The sequence below is a fragment of the Triturus cristatus genome, chromosome 8 (assembly GCF_964204655.1).
Source record: "Triturus cristatus chromosome 8, aTriCri1.1, whole genome shotgun sequence".
Lineage (NCBI taxonomy): Eukaryota > Metazoa > Chordata > Amphibia > Caudata > Salamandridae > Triturus > Triturus cristatus.
In genome coordinates this window covers 1,151,415,386-1,151,434,063 of record NC_140591.1, presented here as the reverse complement: position 1 = coordinate 1,151,434,063, position 18,678 = coordinate 1,151,415,386, and the positions used below count along the sequence as shown (strand labels likewise).

The 18,678-nt window shown below is 47.1% G+C and overlaps 1 protein-coding gene across 1 annotated transcript in view; it reads right to left on the bottom strand.

The window, feature by feature from the left end:
• Nucleotides 1-18,678, bottom strand: part of LOC146805524 (interleukin-1 receptor type 1-like) — a 356,975-nt gene that overhangs the window by 62,236 nt on the left and 276,061 nt on the right. The window contains exon 9 of the mRNA XM_085623806.1: nt 4,091-4,234. Coding sequence (XP_085479932.1) covers nt 4,091-4,234 — 144 coding nt within the window. The remainder of the gene's footprint in view (nt 1-4,090; nt 4,235-18,678) is intronic.

The window sequence follows — 18,678 nt, the reverse complement described above, 5'->3', positions numbered from 1 at the left end:
TCAAAACAAGGACACTTTTTATGTGATCAGATCACATGAGCCCAAAATAAAGCTGGCATAGTGGATGATTAACTTGTGGCTAGAACGATAGGCTGATCTCTGAGCACTACTTCTTAAAGTTCAATTTCTGATAATCACATTAAGATTACAGCTACAGTCACGCCAGACATAAAAAACCATGGACAGTGTGGTTTAGTATGCTATAATAAAGAATAACACATCTGCAGAAAGCATTACAATCTCAGGCTAAAACATTTAAAGAGAACAGTTCACATAATATTCAAAACCTTCAACTGCTGCTTCTGATATAGGTTTTTTAATATATTGCCGTCCGAAGAACTGCAAAGATGGATTGTCATGCAGAGCAAGAGTCAAAGTATTTCATATCCCATGAGTAGATGCTGAGAACTCTTTCTGTCGTTTTTGGTTTTGCCTGCACATCGCTTGCACTGTGCTTGGGAAATCTCTTGTATTTAATGTATCTTCAAAGGGGGCTCTTATCAGTTCCCACACCGAATTACTGTGTTCATTCACTTTTGTGTGGGAAATTTTTTTGCTAACGTCCACTGGCTGAAGGCATTTATGATACTTCTACAAAATCTGTTCACACTGTTTAGGCCCCAACCTTTTTCAAGATAAGATCTCTTCCCAATAAAAAGGCAGACAGCTTCTAACAGTATGCTAGAATGCTTGCATTGTATTACTTAGCTGTGTAAAGCAGATGCTTTAGTCGTTTGTGGCATTTCCTATTCAAGCCTCAGTACCTTTCTTTGCACTTTGTAGGCATTATCGAATTGAATTTATTCAACGTAATCTATTTGGTCATTATGACCAAATACTAAATCTTGTAACAAACATTGCACAAAAGCTCCAGGCACTCCACTAAACATCTAATATTGCTATATGTTATTGCTAAAAAGGCAAACACAAGTGCAGCTACCTAGCAGACAACAGTCATGATTTCAATGGTGCAGCAGGTACAGTAGCACCGGGCCCAAAAGTTGTCAGAAGTCCTCTAAACATCAAATATTGCTATATTTTACTACTATACAGGCAGACACAATTGCAGTTATCTTGCAGGTGAATGGGACTTGATTTGAATGGTACAGCGGGTGCAGTGGCATCGGGGCCAAAAGCTCTAGGGACCCCACTAGACAACAAATATTGCTATATTTAACTACAAAATAAGTAGTTACAAGCGCAGTTACCTTGCAGGCACTAGGGTGATGATATCAATGGTGCAGCAGGTGCAGTGACACCGGGGACCAAAGCTCTAGAAAGCCCTCTAAACACCAAACATTGCAATATTTTACGACTGAACAAGCAGACACAAGTGCAGTTACCTTACAGTCACTAGGAAACTGATCACGCAGACACAAGTGCAGTTACCTTACAGTCTCTAGGGTCATGATTTGAATGATACAGCGGGTGCAGTGGCACCAGGTCCAAAAATTTTCATAACTCCTCTAAACACATAATATTGCTATTATATCAATTAATTCTATTATTTCCTCTTTCATTTCATTTTCAAGATGTTGCTATTACTGCCTCACTATACCACTAGTAACAGCACAATATAGTGCCTTTTTGTACATAAACTAGTCATAACACTTTAACAGACTTTCTGTGACCTATATTGCACAACTACTCATCAAGCTACAACTAACAATAAAAAACAGGTTATCATCAATCACATAGGCGAAGCCTAATACATTTACCAATGCTTGTTCATTTAGTTTCGTAGTCTCAGATTGAACCAGCTCCTGATTTAATATAATCAGCCTACTAATTTGTGTCTTTAAATGATACCAAGGTGGACAAGGCAAGCCCTGCGATTCACAAAATTACAGGGTTTGGGATAGCAAAATGGCTATTTCTTATGTACAAATCCATTTTGCATGTCGGATTTTTTTTTCTGGTTTGTTAAATGTGGTTTGCAACACATACAGAATCACAATTTGGAAGGGGTGTAAACGGTGCATTCTTTCTAAACTGCAATTTGTTTTTTCAATGCATCAGTTGTTTGCAAACATAATTTCAGTTGCAAGCTACTGAACATTTATGGACACCTCAGAGGAGGTGATACCTGTTTTGCAAAGGGAGTCGTCTTGGTAGCAGGGGAGGGGAGAAGGTGGGAGGGGCGGGGGCAGTCGGGAGTACGGGGGGATCCGATACTGTTCCACTGCCAGCTTCATCTGATGTTTTCCAAAATGGAAAAATTATGTTTTCAAAGCAGCACTGGCTTCTAAGGGACACAAGCTGCTTAAAAACATTTCTTTAAAAAGGTTTCCGTTTGTGAATACAAACACAAGGATGTTGCTCTGTGTTCCCTTGTAGGCCACCATTCCTGTGATTATAACCAATCAACAGGGGTGTTATAAACCTGAGTAATTGATAATCATTAGGCAGGCTGGTCTGCAACCCCATGTGACTGATGATTTAACAAAGCAATATATGGTACATAGGCCATTTTGCAAAATAAAATACGGGCCGCAAAAAGTAGATGCCCAATTTCCGACCACTTTCTGTGACGAGTATGTTCTAACATCCTGCCCTTTGTTTGGTGGAAAGATTTTATAGCCAGGTATGTTTTTCAAAGTCAAGTTCATACCCTAGATTGCAAACACATTAATTTACCCACAGCCCATCTGCAGTAGAGAATACGTCCACCTCAATAGTTGATAACCAAGTCTGCACAATTTTGCTTCCATTTACTTGTTGGCATAAATAACAAATTTGCTTTTGGTAAGGTTTAGCTTCGGAAACAGGGTTGCCGTGAGGCCACCAACATGACCATAAGAACTAAAGGGAAAAAGGTCATCATATTGAGGCACAGACCAGCACCAATCGCACCTCTCTGGGGCTCTATCTATGGACTGAAAATCAGGGCTGAGGAAATTGACCTGATTATTAAACGTTTGGGGCCTCATGTAGGAAGCCAAATACCGGTCGGTAACGGCCGAAATTCGGTAAATATCCCGTTACCGACCGGTATTTAGGCATTCGCGATGTAGGTGGCAGATTTTCTGGATTCGGTATTTACCAATTCGGAAATTAAGAAATCGGTAAAATACCGATTCGGTAAATACCGACTCCAGAAATGCTATGTAAGGGGAACTCAAGTGAGTGCATCATAGGTGTCTGGATTCGTTATTTACCACCAACTACTAGTTGATGGTAAATGACGAATACCTTTCAAAAAGCATTTTTGTGCTATTTGAAAAGTGCAATGTGGCAGACATACATGCCCTTAGGGCATGTATGTGCGCCACATGTGCACACATGCATGAATCAGGGGTGCAACAGGGTGTCAATGTGACACCCTGCCACCCATGATAATGCCTCCCCTATTACCGATTCGGTATTTACCGAATCGGTAATGGTAACTGGCTTCCCATTCTTTCCAATGGGCCTCCAGGCCCATAGGAATGAATGGGAAGGGATGCATTATTACCGATTTGGTAAATACCGATTCTTAAATACCGATATTTACTGAATCGGTAATAATTACCGATTGGTAACCTACATTACATTTACCGATTCATAAATACCGAATCGGTAAAATTCGGTATTTATGAATCGGTAAATGTGATGCTACCTACATATGGCCCTTGGTTATCAAAAAATACATTCCACTCTGAAAGATAGTACATTCAATGAAGCACATTCTTACATTATGCAAATGGTAGTGTCTATATGATTTTTCTGTATCTACCAGACTTTCCTCAAACTTCATGCCTTCCAATTGTTATTGAACCCCTCGGTCGCTGTTCAATCTCCAGGCACTTTGTTTGATCAGTGTTGGGTCCAATCCCAGGGGTACTTTGCTAGTATTTGAATGCTCTCAACACCAGTGTTAAATTTTTTTTTTTAAAAAGCATGATTCCTTAACACAGGTAACTATGTACATGGAGGCTGTAGCACACTTGAGGCACGTCACATTTCATCCTTCATGGTGCTTAATTTAATGTTTAAAAAAAAAAGTTAAAGACACTGGAAAGAAGAATCAAAAAACGAACTTTTAGGACGACAGTAGTAGGCTGTAAATTAACTAAACCCAATTATAACGTTTATGATCCTTCAAACATACCTTTTTTATTTATGATAGGATGAAGGGAATGTCGGTAACAAAGTACAATGTCAATCTTGAACAATTTGTATGTTGCTACAGCGATAAGAATGACAAAGGGAAATGCAACGAAGCTTGCGATCAAAGGCGCCTGCAAGTCTGGAGCTGTGGGCAAAGGACAAGGCAACATGGTCATTAGAACAACTACTCTATTTAAAAAAGAAACATTTTTTAAACAATAAATCTCAAATCATGATTTCTAACTTGCAAGACAGTGTTTGTAATGAGAAGGTCAATAAATGAAGATTACCTTCAAAAAGCAATAATGCAGATACTGCAAGTGTTTAGCAACAAAAGCACTTAACGTTTAACACTGTTATTTGTTTTGCGTATTATCATTTTCTGAGTGCATGTATCTACTAACCACGGATGAATCTACAGAGAGGTGACACTGTGGAGCTACCTATGGTTCCAACATGAGAGAAGCACTAAACTGCACTTAAAAAGACCAACTGTAGACACATGGCAAAGTGTGAAATTATTGGCACAGTGAGCCAAAGCTATTTGTTTGCTGATTACTCTTTCCTGGCTGCGACTGATGTTACAATACACCAGTTTACCATATGATGATAGTGTTGTGGTCTTAGCTGAAGCTCTGATGAAAAGATCCATTGAAAGGCCATCAAACACAAATGTTACCAACTTAAGACACACTCCTATAAGACCGATCTGTAAATGATAAACATTATATCCATGAACCGATGCGCCTTGGGTGGTTCCATTCCATTTGAGCAGCTTCATGGGCTACGCAGAGAAACACATACTTTATATTCCCACAATTTACACATTGTGTGGTGGAGATAAATCAAAGATTATTTAGAGGATGGCACACAAGTGAGAAACATTGCTTATTTACAGGATGGCATACAAGCAAGATATAGGAATAATGTACTAATTTTATTAAACCTATCAATTCCACTATCACATTCACCAGAAGCAATATTCAAGCACAGTCACATATCCCTTTTCTGGGCGTACTACATGGTATTCACCTACATCTCGGGAAAGTCAGATTCATGTACAGGTAAGCGCTTTGAATTGGCCTTGCGCTAACACCTGTGTCTGCTACTTTGGGCACACTGAGTTGCTTTTGGCTACCCCCTATCTCCAGTCCCCATGCGGAATAAATTCCAATGTGCCCAACTTCAGTCTCCACAGTGGAGCATTAGGACAAGGTCACTGTGGGTTTTCTTTCTTTGCCTTCCATTTTTTTTAAGTGTGAGAATCAACAATGGCACCCTGGATCAACAGTTTCAGTTGTATTCTTGCACTCTAAGAATATAACAGGATTCAAGACCTAAAACATGCTAAAACATGAGGATCTAAGGAACTGTAGTTCAGCTTTCAGAGACATGAATCATCTGGTGAACATTTTTTTGGAGGGACAGTAACTGCCCTCAAAGACACTCACTACATCCTCTCAGGGATCAGAGGAAGAGCACAAGGCCCCTTTATCTTTCCCTGCATTTTGTTTTACAGATACTGTCAAACTCCTTGCATCACATAAGTACAGCAGCAACAAACATTTTCAGTTAAGATGAGCCAATCAGAATGTGAGCATCAGCAGATCCCACAGTGAACAAAGGGAAAGAATGTTTCATCATCCAATCAGATTCTTTATTTTTCAAATATATTATCCAAGGATCCTTTGCAGGTTCCAAACCAGATAATTAACCCTCAAGGAATCTGTAAGTTGAGCCTTTGACATCTACCCGACTCCGTTTTGTAACCCAAATAGCTCAAAAACTACCAACTGTATATAACACTGAATCACAAACAGTTTGTATTTTGAGAAATATTTCTAGTTTCATGTAAGGTTTGTTGCAATTCCATTCAGTAGTTTTGACTGTAGGAGAGAGCAAACATTTTTGTTCCCTGTACCTTTGTTTTGGCCCCTTTCACACTTACCCTGTTTTTGCCGCTGGATAGATCTGGTCTTAACCTGATGTACCAAACTTAATTGAATGCATAATTGTGTGCCATATGTTATGCAGATTCATCAAACAGTGGCAATGTCATCCTCAAAGCAAGCAGTAGCAAAACCAATAGGCCTGACATCGGTGTGTTGGTGCAATGGTTGTTTTTTTGTTTTAATATTTTTTATTGCACGCATATGCCACACAAGTAAAAAAAGAAGGAAATTGACCTATATGCTTACAATTTTTATTATCATATTCAAAAAACTGATGTGGCTGTTTTACTAGTGTTAAAAAAACTTGCATTTTTGCTATGCATTTTACCAGCATTTTATGCTGCTGACAAATAATAAATAATCACACAATTAAGCACTTAAATTGCAGGCATGTGGAATTAAAGACTGTTGCATAAATACTTTTCTAACAGCAACCTTAACAAGCATTTGGAAAGCCAACAGGTCAGGCCTCAACATGGTCTTTTATATGGCAATATTGAATGCATGGTACATTTAAAAAAGAATGAGAGTGAATGTGTGGTTTTAGGATTCACTTGTAATGGTGTTTGCTCACGTATTGGGTTTGGTGTACAATGGTAACTGTATTACCTTGGAAAATATAGTGAAGTCAATATATACTCCATACATTTTTAAGGAGCCTCTGGTCAGCATTCGTCCACTATTGGCATGAGACATTATTAAACACATTATGGATCATTCCACAGTAGCATTATATTCCCACATCTTTCTATCAGCTTAGATTTGGCCTTTTGTGGAATGCATGAGGAACTTTTTTTTATGTGAAAAGCAGACTTTGTCATTACACATTTAATTCTGTATTCCATATATGCACTTAAAGATTTTTTTGTTTTGCACTGAAGCAGGAATTTAATTGCTTTTGGCATCAGCTGACTAGGAGAAATGAGTCTCCAAATAACCCAAAGATGTTAAAGGAAGGTCCTCCGTTTCCACGGGGTACCATGAGGTTGGTACTGGCAGCCAAACTGGAACCGGGAGTGCTGCAGTTACACTATACAGCCTCCAGATTTCCTCAGAGGAGGACAGAATTGCTTTAAAATTGAAGTTGAGTTATATTTGAACAGACCAATGGTGAAAAAGTGTTGATTGAGAGCCTCTAAATATATAGGTACTATAGTATGATATTTTTGAAAAAGCATAAGGCTTGCATGACAGCTAAAGCTTTCTTTAGGCCAGACCTAAAAAGGAGGCCAGAAATAAATCAGCAAAGAGATTGGCACCTGAAGAGCATGCAAAATAAATAGCTGTTTCAAAAAGATAGTTTAGAAAGAGCTCTGTAGAGAAAGTTATACAATTTTTAAGCAGAAGTGAACAACGTGCACATGGGGGTAGTTACTCACAGTGAAGGCAGCCAATGGATAGCGTGGGCTAATCCATTGCCACATGCTTTATGATGTGATGGGTAGAATCAAAATGTGACTGACAATTCATGCTATGGTGGGCAAAATGAAAAAGTGAATGACAACTCAACAGACCAATGAAAGAAACCCACTGACCAAAAGAGCCTCTATGTATGGATATTATGGAAGAATTTGTTTAACAAAAACAGTCTTGTGAGTCTGTTTAAGCGGTCTCTAAGGTCAGACTTAAACGGCCTTTCAAAGCTAAGTGAAACTTAACCAAACGAGTCGCAAAGGCAGATTCTCCAAAAATGGATTAATAATGTAAGGGTGCAAGGCATTGCTTCCGATAGTACACTATGATGCAGAAACACTGTTAGGAAAGATACATATGGCCTAGTGTAGTGGTGTAATATTATGTGTTAATAATGTAAGGTGCAGACAATGTAGTTTTAAGTGATGGGACACTTTTAGATAGCAATACTCTGGCTTTGCAGGAATATTGCTCTTTGTAAGGTCACTCTATTATTTAAACATGCCGCGAATATGTGAAGTTGAATAGATAATGCCCTATCTAATGATTTACGATTATAGAGGGATACCATGATGACGCTAGCGCAAAGCATGGTGTGATGGTACGCTATGATGTGGTAACACAGCACTTTGAGGGCGTAAGGATACTGTCAACTTGTCAGTAGCATTTCACTTTCACATGGTGCCTTACATTGAGAAATGGAAACTCCAGCTTGGAATATTGAGTAGTGTTACCTGTTGAGACCACCTCGATTTGCTCATCTTTGAATAAGTTCAAAGACAAATGGGTGTGTGATTGGGAATTATAGTGGGTGATGATATAGCAGCACAAGGGCTGTGTTTTATGGGTCTTATTGAGAAGTGTTGGGGCCCCCAACCAGAAGGGTCAAACACTTTACTTTCTAATAGTGAATCAATGGATATGGTAGCATTACAGTGCATAGGGGTAGCATCGCTCTAATGTAGCATGATTTGAGGGACAACACTTGGCGTGCACTACAACTCAATTATTGCCAGAGTGCAGGGAAATTGATTGATGCCATAATATTAGACTGCCATTCTGCAGGGGTAGAGGGATAATAGGTTATGGGGATGATTTAATATTATGAAGTAAAACTGCAGTGGGAGAGGGATGTTACTTTTTGATGGTAAACTAGTGTGAAATAATTCTGTAAGAGGGCAGGCACACTGTTCTGTTAAGGTGTCATACTATAGAGTAGTACCCAAGTGCAGTGATGTTATGGGGTGTGATTGTACACTAATAGTTTGGCATTTTGTAAGAATCAAAAAATATTGCTTGGTGAGGGTAGAATGCTGTTATTCTGTGAGGATGCATGTTAATTGCTTCATGTGATGGTACAACATTAAATAGTAATACTTTGAGGATAGAAGAATACTACTTCATCTAATGGTATACTATGTTGCAGCATCACAGTGCTGTGGCGAGGTACTGCTCTGAGCAATGGTATGTATTTATGCAGCAATATTGTGACGGCGGAAGGACAGTGCTCATTTAATGCCAAGCTACTTTGCAGGAACACTGTGAGGGTGGAGGTGCAATCCTGATGTCATAGTGCACTTCTATACAAAAATACTATGAGGCTAGAGTAGTACTGATTGATAGGATGGTACACTACAATTCAGCAATACTGCAAAGATGGAACGATGTTGCTTTGCAATGTGTACACTATTATTTATGGATACTTTCTGGATGCAGAAGTATTGCTTCTTTGATTATTATACCATTATTCATTAACAAGAAGTCTAGAGGAATATTGCTTAATATGGTATTGCACTATTTTGAAGTACTATAGATGAGGCATAACATATAGTGTTCAATATGTTAGAACACTGCTATGCAGAAAGCTGCTGTTAGAAGTCGACCTCAGAGGGGCCCGGAGGGGGCCCTGACTGCCCTGAGACCCACCCTTGAGGTATCGTAGCCGGGCACTGGCGGGAGACTCCTCAGGGGAGGAACCTCGTATCTAGGATCGGACACTCGGCACCACATGACAGAGAGACACCACACGAGGAGTTCTTACGAGCAAATCTTTATCAGATTGGAGTAGTAGGATCTTTATGATCAGCACAGCAAATATATACAAGCAGAGCGTGGGCTCTCAAAGTCTTGGAGGGGAGTAGGAGGTAGCGGGACAGTCTTTGGGGATGTGGATCAAATGCAGGAGCGTACCCGTCGCACAGCTCACAATCCTCGAGCTGGGGGATACGGTTGTCGTGGTGGGGTCCGGCGGGACCAAGAGAGTCTGTGGGAGCCGCGAGTCACTCAGCAGGGCTCGGTTACAAGTTTGGTGGTCTTACGATCTTCGAGGAGCCGCGAGTCACTCAGCAAGGCTCAAGCACAAGTTCGGAGGTCTTACGATCTTCAGGGAGCCGCGAGTCACTCAGCAGGGCTCAAGCACAAGTTCGGAGGTCTTACGATCTTCAGGGAGCCGCGAGTCACTCAGCAGGGCTCAAGCACAAGTTCGGAGGTCTTACGATCTTCAGGGAGCCGCGAGTCACTCAGCAGGGCTCAGGTGTTCCAAGGCGAATCTGCCGGACAGTCCCAGAGCACTCCTTGTTATAGGGCGACCCCTCTTTGATATCCGGAGCCTGTGCAGGCAGGGGTCTTGTCACCTGGGGGTCGCTTGTTGGGGGTTTCCTGCCATTGTCTTTTGATCCGTTCAGGGCCGGGTCGGGAGGAGTCCCAGACACCCAGCAGGCGTGGAGCCAGCCCTCGAGGAGGCCGGCAGGTCGATCGAAACCCACCGTCCCAGGGAAGCGCAGAGGTGTGATAGTAACTGCTCCTCCCTCTCTCATCCCAAGGGGAGCGTGATGTCCTCCAGCCGGAGTGGCGCCTCTAGGCCAGGGTCGCGCTGGGGCCGGGCGGCCATCTTGTTGCATGAAGTGGGCACGCGGGCCCGGTGTGGCCGAAGGGCAGAAGGTCACGGACGGGGAAGTCCGGGTTGGGTGCGTGCGAGTTCTGGTGGGAAGGATCGGCCAGGCCGTGGGTTTGGGGGCTGGTGTGAGGTGCAGGGGTCAGGTCTAGTTATGTTACGAGGGCCGGGTCTAACATGCGTCCCCCCAGCTGAAAGCCAGAGAGAACTACCCATCTTCTTGGGGGTTCTCTTCACTGAGGCGGAAGAACCGGGAGAGGCCATCGGCGTTGGCGTGGTCAGTCCCAGGGCGATGTTCCACGGTGAAATCCATCCCCTGGAGGGAGATTGACCACCGCAGTAGCTTGAGGTTTTCTCCTCGCATCTGCATGAGCCATCGCAAGGGGCGATGGTCGGTTTGGACCTTGAAATGGGTGCCGAACAGGTAAGGGCGTAGTTTTTTGAGGGCCCAGACTACGGCGAATGCCTCTCGCTCGATGGTGCTCCATCTCTGTTCCCTGGGCAATAGCCTTCGGCTGAAGAAGGCTACGGGCTGGTCTAGGCCTTGGTCATTCACCTGGGAGAGGACTGCCCCGATGCCATGCTCGGAGGCATCAGTTTGTACCACAAATTCTTTGGAGTAGTCGGGGGCCTGGAGGACGGGGGCAGTACACATGGCCGCTTTCAGGGCCTCGAACGCCTCTTGGCAGGCAGGGGACCATTGCACCTTCTTGGGCTGCTTTTTGGACGTGAGTCCCGTGAGGGGACCGACCAGGCTGCCATAATTCCGGATGAACCTCCGGTAGTAGCCCGTGAGGCCCAGAAAGGCTCGGACCTCCGTTTGGGTAGTGGGGGGTTCCCATGCTAGGATGGCATAGATTTTGGGCTGTAGAGGGGCGACCTGCCCGCTTTCGACCTGGTGCCCCAGGTAGGTTACCGAACCTTGCCCAATCTGGCACTTGCTGGCTTTCACGGTGAGGCCTGCCTGGCGCAGGGCGGTCAGCACCCTCCGAAGGTGCTGGAGGTGCTCACTCCTCTCAGAGCTAAAAACTGCGATATCGTCGAGATGTGCGGCACTGAATTTTTCCAGCCCAGCCAGGACTCTATTTACCAGTCGCTGAAAGGTGGCCGGGGCATTTTTCATCCCGAAGGGCATCACGCGAAAGCGATAGTGCCCATCCGGGGTGGAGAAGGCGGACCGCGCCTTGGCTCCTTCTGTGAGCGCAATTTGCCAGTAGCCGCAGGTGAGATCGAAGGTGCTGAGGAACCGAGTAGCCCCGAGCCGGTCAATGAGCTCGTCGGCTTGGGGAATGGGGTGGGCATCGGCTCGGGTGACTTCATTGAGTCCCCGGTAGTCCACGCAGAAGCGGAGTTCTGGTGCGACCCCGGGGGCAGCTGCTTTTGGGACAAGGACCACGGGGCTGGCCCAGGGGCTGTCCGAGGGTTCGATCACGCCGAGGGTCAACATTTTCGAGACTTCGGCTTGGATACAGGACCGGACCCGATCAGGGACTCGGTAGGCTCGGTGTCTCACTGGTGGGCTGTCCCCGGTATCCACATCATGAACACACCAGTCGGTGACCTTGGGGACCAGGGAGAAAAGGTCCGGAAACTGCCCTAGGAGCTGGCGGCAATCCTCACGCTGCTGGGGAGTGAGAGACGGGGAGAGGTTCACTCTCTCTACGGAGCCGTCCTTCTCTTTGGTGCACAGGAGATCGGGGAGAGGATCTGACTCCTCCTCGGACCCATCATCAGTGGCCAGCAGGAGGCTCAGCTCCGTTCGCACAAAGTGGGGCTTGAGGCGGTTCACGTGGAGGACCCGGAGGGGGTCCTGGGGGGACTGGACGTCCACCAAGTACGTGACCTGGCTCTTCCGCTCAACCACTTTGAAGGGCCCGGTCCATTTATCCTGGAGGGCGCAGGGTTTCACGGGGGCCATGACCCATACCTGCTGGCTCGGCTGAAACTCGACCAGAGTGGCGTTCTGGTCGTACCAGCGCTTCATCTCCTCCTGACTCGCCTCCAGGTTGGCCTCGGCCATCTCTCGGAACCTTCTAGTCTGATTTCGGAGGGTCAGGACGTAACTGAACACATCTCGGGGGGGGCCTCGAGGCGCCGCCTCCCAGCCTTCCTTGACCAGGCTGAGGGGCCCCCTGACGGGGTGCCCGTAGAGTAACTCAAAGGGGCTGAACCTCAAGGATCTCTGGGGAACTTCGCGGTATGCGAATAGGAGGCAGGGGAGCAGGAGGTCCCACTTACGCCGGAGGGGCTCTTCCAGGCCCGCGATCATCCCCTTCAGAGTTCGGTTAAACCGCTCTACCAGGCTGTTTCCTTGGGGGTGGTACGGGGTGGTGAACTTATAGGACACCCCGCATTGTTGCCATAAGGACTTCATGTACCGGGAAATAAAGTTGGTACCGCGATCGCTCACGACCTCGCGGGGGAAACCCATGCGGGAGAAGATTCCCATCAACGCCCGGCCCACCACGGGGGCTGTGACGGTGCGCAGGGGGACGGCCTCAGGGTAACGGGTGGCATGGTCCACCAGGACGAGGATGAACCGGTGCCCTTGGGAAGTTGGGGGGTCCAGGGGCCCTACAATGTCGATCCCGACCCGCTCAAAAGGGGTACTGACGACAGGGAAGGGTTGGAGGGGAGCCTTGCTCTTCCCTCCGCTTTTTCCACTGGCCTGGCACGTGGGACAGGACTTGCAGTGGGCTCCTACATCTGCTCTCATTCTGGGCCAGTAAAAGTGGGTCACGAGGCGACTGTACGTTTTGTCCTGGCCCAAGTGGCCTGCGAGGGGGACATCGTGGGCCAAGCCCAGGAGGAGGTTTCGGAAGCGTAGGGGCACCACCAGCACCCGGCCGGACCCTAGCTCCACCGACTTCTGTTCGCTGTACAGGAGGTCATTCTCCCAATACACCCGGTGCGTCCCCGTCTGGTCGCCTGCGGCCTGGGCCTCTGCCTGTTGCCGGGGCCCGTCCAGGGAGGACAGGTAGCCTGCTCTCGGCAGAACTCTTCTCGGGAGGGGCCCCCCTCGTGGTGCCACTGGGCTAATTTGGGCAGATCGCCGAACTCGGTGACTGGGGTGGAGTCGGAAGGTGGGGGTTCGTCACTGGCGATCGAATCTTCTGGTGGGGACATGGGGGGACCCTCGGCTGGGACCATCCTATCTTCAGGGGTCGGGGCGTCGTCGACTTCCCTCAGGGGGGTCAGTCGAGCCGCCATGGATCGAGTGGTGGCGCACACCCACTCAGGGAGGCCCATCATCCCTAGATGGGTCTTGCGCTCAACTTGTCCCCAGGGGGAACTTTCCAGGTCGTTCCCCAGGAGACAATCGACGGGTTGGGAGGTTCTCACTGCAACCTTCAGTTTACCGACCACCCCTCCCCACTCAAAGGGCACCAGGGCTACCTTACATAGGCTTTCTGTGTTGTCGGCTGAAATGACAGGACAAAAGACGTTGGGGAGGACCTGGTCTTCGTGTACTAAATGGCTAAGGACACCGGTGATGCTGGCCCCGGTGTCACGGAGGGCTTCTACTTGGTGGCCATTGATCGTGACTAGCTGCCCATATTTCTTTGTGTTAGAGGGCAGGAGGCTCCCAGGGACCATCTCTCTATCTCCTAAGGACACTAGGGCCATAGCGGCGGGTTCCCACTCCTCGGCCTCCTCAACCTCCTCCCCCAGGGCTAAATTGGCTATCTGTCTAGCAGGGGGTGCTGCCTGGGTGGTGCGTGGGGCCATGGGGCATTCAGGGTCGTTGGCGTAATGCCCGGGCTTCTGGCAACGGAAACAAGTGATGGTTACCCGGTGCCCCCGTCTAAGGGGGGGCCGGATACAGCTGGTGGGGGTGCCGGGAAAGGTGGAGGTTGGGACTTCAGGGGACTAGCCTGGGACTCTCTCTGCCCTCCCTGGTTTCCCCCCCTCTCTGGCGGGGTGGTCCCTGACTGGCTCGGGGTACTCTCCTACAGGGCCCCGGGAGACCCGGGTGTTGGTCCAGCGATCCGCCTCGACAGCCAGCTTTCTTGGGTCTGTGAGCTTGCTATCAAGCAGATGCTGGCGGAGTTCCACAAAGCAGTTGGCCGCCAGGTGTTCCCACAGCATAAGGTCTGTTAGTTCTTCCAGGGTGGTTACCTTGCTGCCCTTGATCCATCCATCGAAGGCGCGGCTGAAGAAATTCACATATTCCACCCAGGTGGTACCCGGGATCTTCCTGCAGTCCCGGAACCGCTGGCGGTACATCTCCGGGGTGAGGCCGTACCTTGTGAGGAGGGCCACTTTCATGTGTTCATAGGATGTTTGCATGGAGGTGGGTAGGTCGAGCAGGGTGTCTCTCCCTTCGCTCAGGAATCGTCCCCACAACCCAGCCCCCCAATCCTTCAGTGGGACCCGATGGGAGGTCATGGCGACCTCGTAGGCCCGGAACCACTGCTGAATGTCATCATTTTTGTAATATTCTTTGACCACATCCTTGGGGATGTGGACCTTCTGTTCCGTTGGGGCGGCCGCCTCCCGGTTCCCCGGGGGCCGCGTTTCTTCGTTTCTCGCTCTCAGTTCTATTTCCTTCAGGCTGCGTTCATGTTCCAGTTGAAGTCTCTTTCCCTCGTGTTCTCGTTGGAGCTTCTTCTCTTCTAGTTCTCCTTGTACTCGCAATTGTTCTACTGCTAGCTTTTTCTCAACTAATTTCAGCTCGCCCTCGATTTTGAGTTTGGCTAATTCGAGCTCGTGATGGCGACTTTTTTCTCTGTCTGCGAGTTCCTCCAGGGATAGGCCCCCGTCTGGTACGAAGCCTCGCACCTGGTTGCTGCTGCGTTCTCCTTGGGAGGGTCCAGCTTCGTTGTGGGGCTCCCCCCGCTCCTTCTGGCCGGGAGGCTCCAGAATCCACCCAAGCTTTCAGTGCCTTTTGCATATCTTCTTTGGTGTTGAGACCAGTGGTAGCGATTCTGAGTTCCTTACAGAATTGTTTTAGTTCTTTGTGAGTGTACTCTTCCAGCTGTTCCACCTGGAACACGGTACTGGCGTCGTCTTCTATGAGAACCCCGGTGTTTCCTTCTGCCATCTTTGTCGGTAGTGCGTCAGCCGTTCACGGTACGATCTCTAGATTATGGACCCGAATCCCGTCGCTTCCCACCAATGTTAGAAGGCGACCTCAGAGGGGCCCGGAGGGGGCCCTGACTGCCCTGAGACCCACCCTCGAGGTATCGTAGCCGGGCACTGGCGGGAGACTCCTCAGGGAAGGAACCTCGTATCTAGGATCGCACACTCGGCACCACACGACAGAGAGACACCACACGAGGAGTTCTTACGAGCAAATCTTTATCAGATTGGAGTAGTAGGATCTTTATGATCAGCACAGCAAATATATACAAGCAGAGCGTGGGCTCTCAAAGTCTTGGAGGGGAGTAGGAGGTAGCGGGACAGTCTTTGGGGATGTGGATCAAATGCAGGAGCGTACCCGTCGCACAGCTCACAATCCTCGAGCTGTGGGATACGGTTGTCGTCGTGGGGTCCGGCGGGACCAAGAGAGTCTGTGGGAGCCGCGAGTCACTCAGCAGGGCTTGGTTACAAGTTTGGTGGTCTTACGATCTTCGAGGAGCCGCGAGTCACTCAGCAAGGCTCAAGCACAAGTTCGGAGATCTTACGATCTTCAGGGAGCCGCGAGTCACTCAGTAGGGCTCAAGCACAAGTTCGGAGGTCTTACGATCTTCAGGGAGCCGCGAGTCACTCAGCAGGGCTCAAGCACAAGTTCGGAGGTCTTACGATCTTCAGGGAGCCGCGAGTCACTCAGCAGGGCTCAGGTGTTCCAAGGCGAATCTGCCGAACAGTCCCAGAGCACTCCTTGTTATAGGGCGACCCCTCTTTGATGTCCGGAGCCTGTGCAGGCAGGGGTCTTGTCACCTGGGGGTCGCTTGTTGGGGGTTTCCTGCCATTGTCTTTTGATCCGTTCAGGGCCGGGTCGGGAGGAGTCCCAGACACCCAACAGGCGTGGAGCCAGCCCCCGGGGAGGCCGGCAGGTCGATCGAAACCCACCGTCCCAGGGAAGCGCAGAGGTGTGATAGAAACTGCTCCTCCCTCTCTCATCCCAAGGGGAGCGTGATGTTCTCCAGCCGGAGTGGCGCCTCTAGGCCAGGGTCGTGCTGGGGCCGGGCGGCCATCTTGTTGCATGAAGTGGGCACGCGGGCCCGGTGTGGCCGAAGGGCAGAAGGCCACGGATGGGGAAGTCCGGGTTGGGTGCGTGCGAGTTCTGGTGGGAAGGATCGGCTAGGCCGTGGGTTTGGGGGCTGGTGTGAGGTGCAGGGGTCAGGTCTAGCTATGTTACGAGGGCCGGGTCTAACAGCTGCAAATATTAATTCTGACTGATTGGTGAGATAATACAACACTAGGCAGAATTGTACAAGGTCACTGCATATTGTAATAGTACACGATCCTTTTGCGAAAAAAACGAATAAGACTAAAGTCCTTCAATAGTCCATGAATGATGTGACAAAGTTCAGAAGTTTAAACTTACTTGGTCATCCTTCATATATACCACACACAATGAAATTCTAAACATCATTGCCAAGGCCAAACCACCCTCACATTTATCTAGAAACCTCTAGGACAACACTTAGCTCTTCTAAAAGCAACCCTATGCACAGTGGTTAGACTGACCACTCACTAAAGAAGGTTTAATTAAACTTCCCCAATCCTATCACGTTTAAATTACTCCCACTGAGGCAAGACAGATACATAAAATGAAATGCACTACCCATCAGATACTCAGGGCCCAGAAAGATACTTTTGGGCCCCAGGTACTCTCTGGGACCCCAAGGTATATTTCTCAAAAAGTGGCCATTTCAGAGGGAAAGCACAATCCTCAAAACACAACCAAACTATTTCCTGAAACCTCAACCTTCAAGAGGGTGAGGCAATATATCAATGCTACTCTGGGAGTGCACCTAGCTTCTGACATTCCAAAAACACCAAATAGTGTGATAACTGTTAGTAAGTAGGTTGCCAAATAAGGTGGATTCATTATCTAGGTGCATGCATTGCTTGTTTAACACCTTTTGAGTGATAAACTCGTCTTCTTTTACCAAAACAGATGTATAAAAATATATATAGGTAGAGAGAGAAAGAATACTTAATGGCTAACTTTCCAATAGGGGCCTATATTACTATCAAAAGGGTCTGGAGAGGTTTATAATCCAAAAGAAATGTATGTTTTCCTTGGAGACAATGTGATCATGTTTAAAATGTTTGTTTTATGCAACAATGTGCATTTGAGGTGTCATCAATGATGTCATAAATAATCTCATTTAATTTTTGTGTTTTTACATTTCGGTTCTTGGGGTCTCAGCTCACAAGTGCCTGGGGTTTAAGGTGCCATTACCTTTCCCCCTTATACCTTATTTTCTAAACATTTTCAGAACAAGGAGACAGAGTCCCAGAGTTTGGTAATGGTAGTAGTGTTTTTCTCAGGGTTGTGGCCAGTCAATCAGATCACTGGGTATGATCAGCAGCAGCAGCAAAGGGGTCAATGGAAGAAAAATATATATTTTTAAATTTTTGATATTGTGGAACTACCGTGGGACCAACCGTTTAGATATATCTACATTTCTAATCCCTTCAAGCCCACCCAGATCACCTCTTTTAGTGGGAATTTCTAAAACATTGCTGAACGGATTAACATCACATAAAAAAGCACACTTTCTGATTGAAGTTCTAACGTCTTCCAAATTTTATACAATTCTGTTCAGAGGTTTTTGGTATCTGAAAGCAGTTTCCAATGGGATTTAACATTAGAAACAAATATTTTGGGAACACCACAGCCCCCCCCCCACAACCCCTTTTCTTGACCCTCGCTTGATGAGTCAGTGTAAAACTTTCCAGGAAGGAGCAGTGGTGGAAGAATTTTTTTAAACGTTTTGTGCAGATTTGTTATGCTGCACCAAATTTAGTAGCAAAATAAAAACCTCTCTTTAAATGGAAAGTATGACCTAACTATAGACAGTGGTGACCTCTATGGTGTATTTTGTAATAAATATATCACACTTGTGAGGATGGACTTCAGGAATTTTTTAATGAAGTTCAGCTGGCACACCAGAAGCTCAAGCAATGGCACAGCTAGGTTGCAATAGGCCCTATTGCAAGCAAATTAACTGGGCTCCCTCATGAGCGAGACAATTCAGTCTGTCAGATGCCTCTGAAACTCCTCAACCTCCTTTGACAGAATCTGTATCTGCCATACCAAAATTCACTACCATTCTCTCACACACACACTGCATTTCTGCAAGTCAAAGCCATAACCTAAAAAAGCATAACCAAAGCCATTAGATAGGGCCCTTGTAAAGTGCATGCACACTA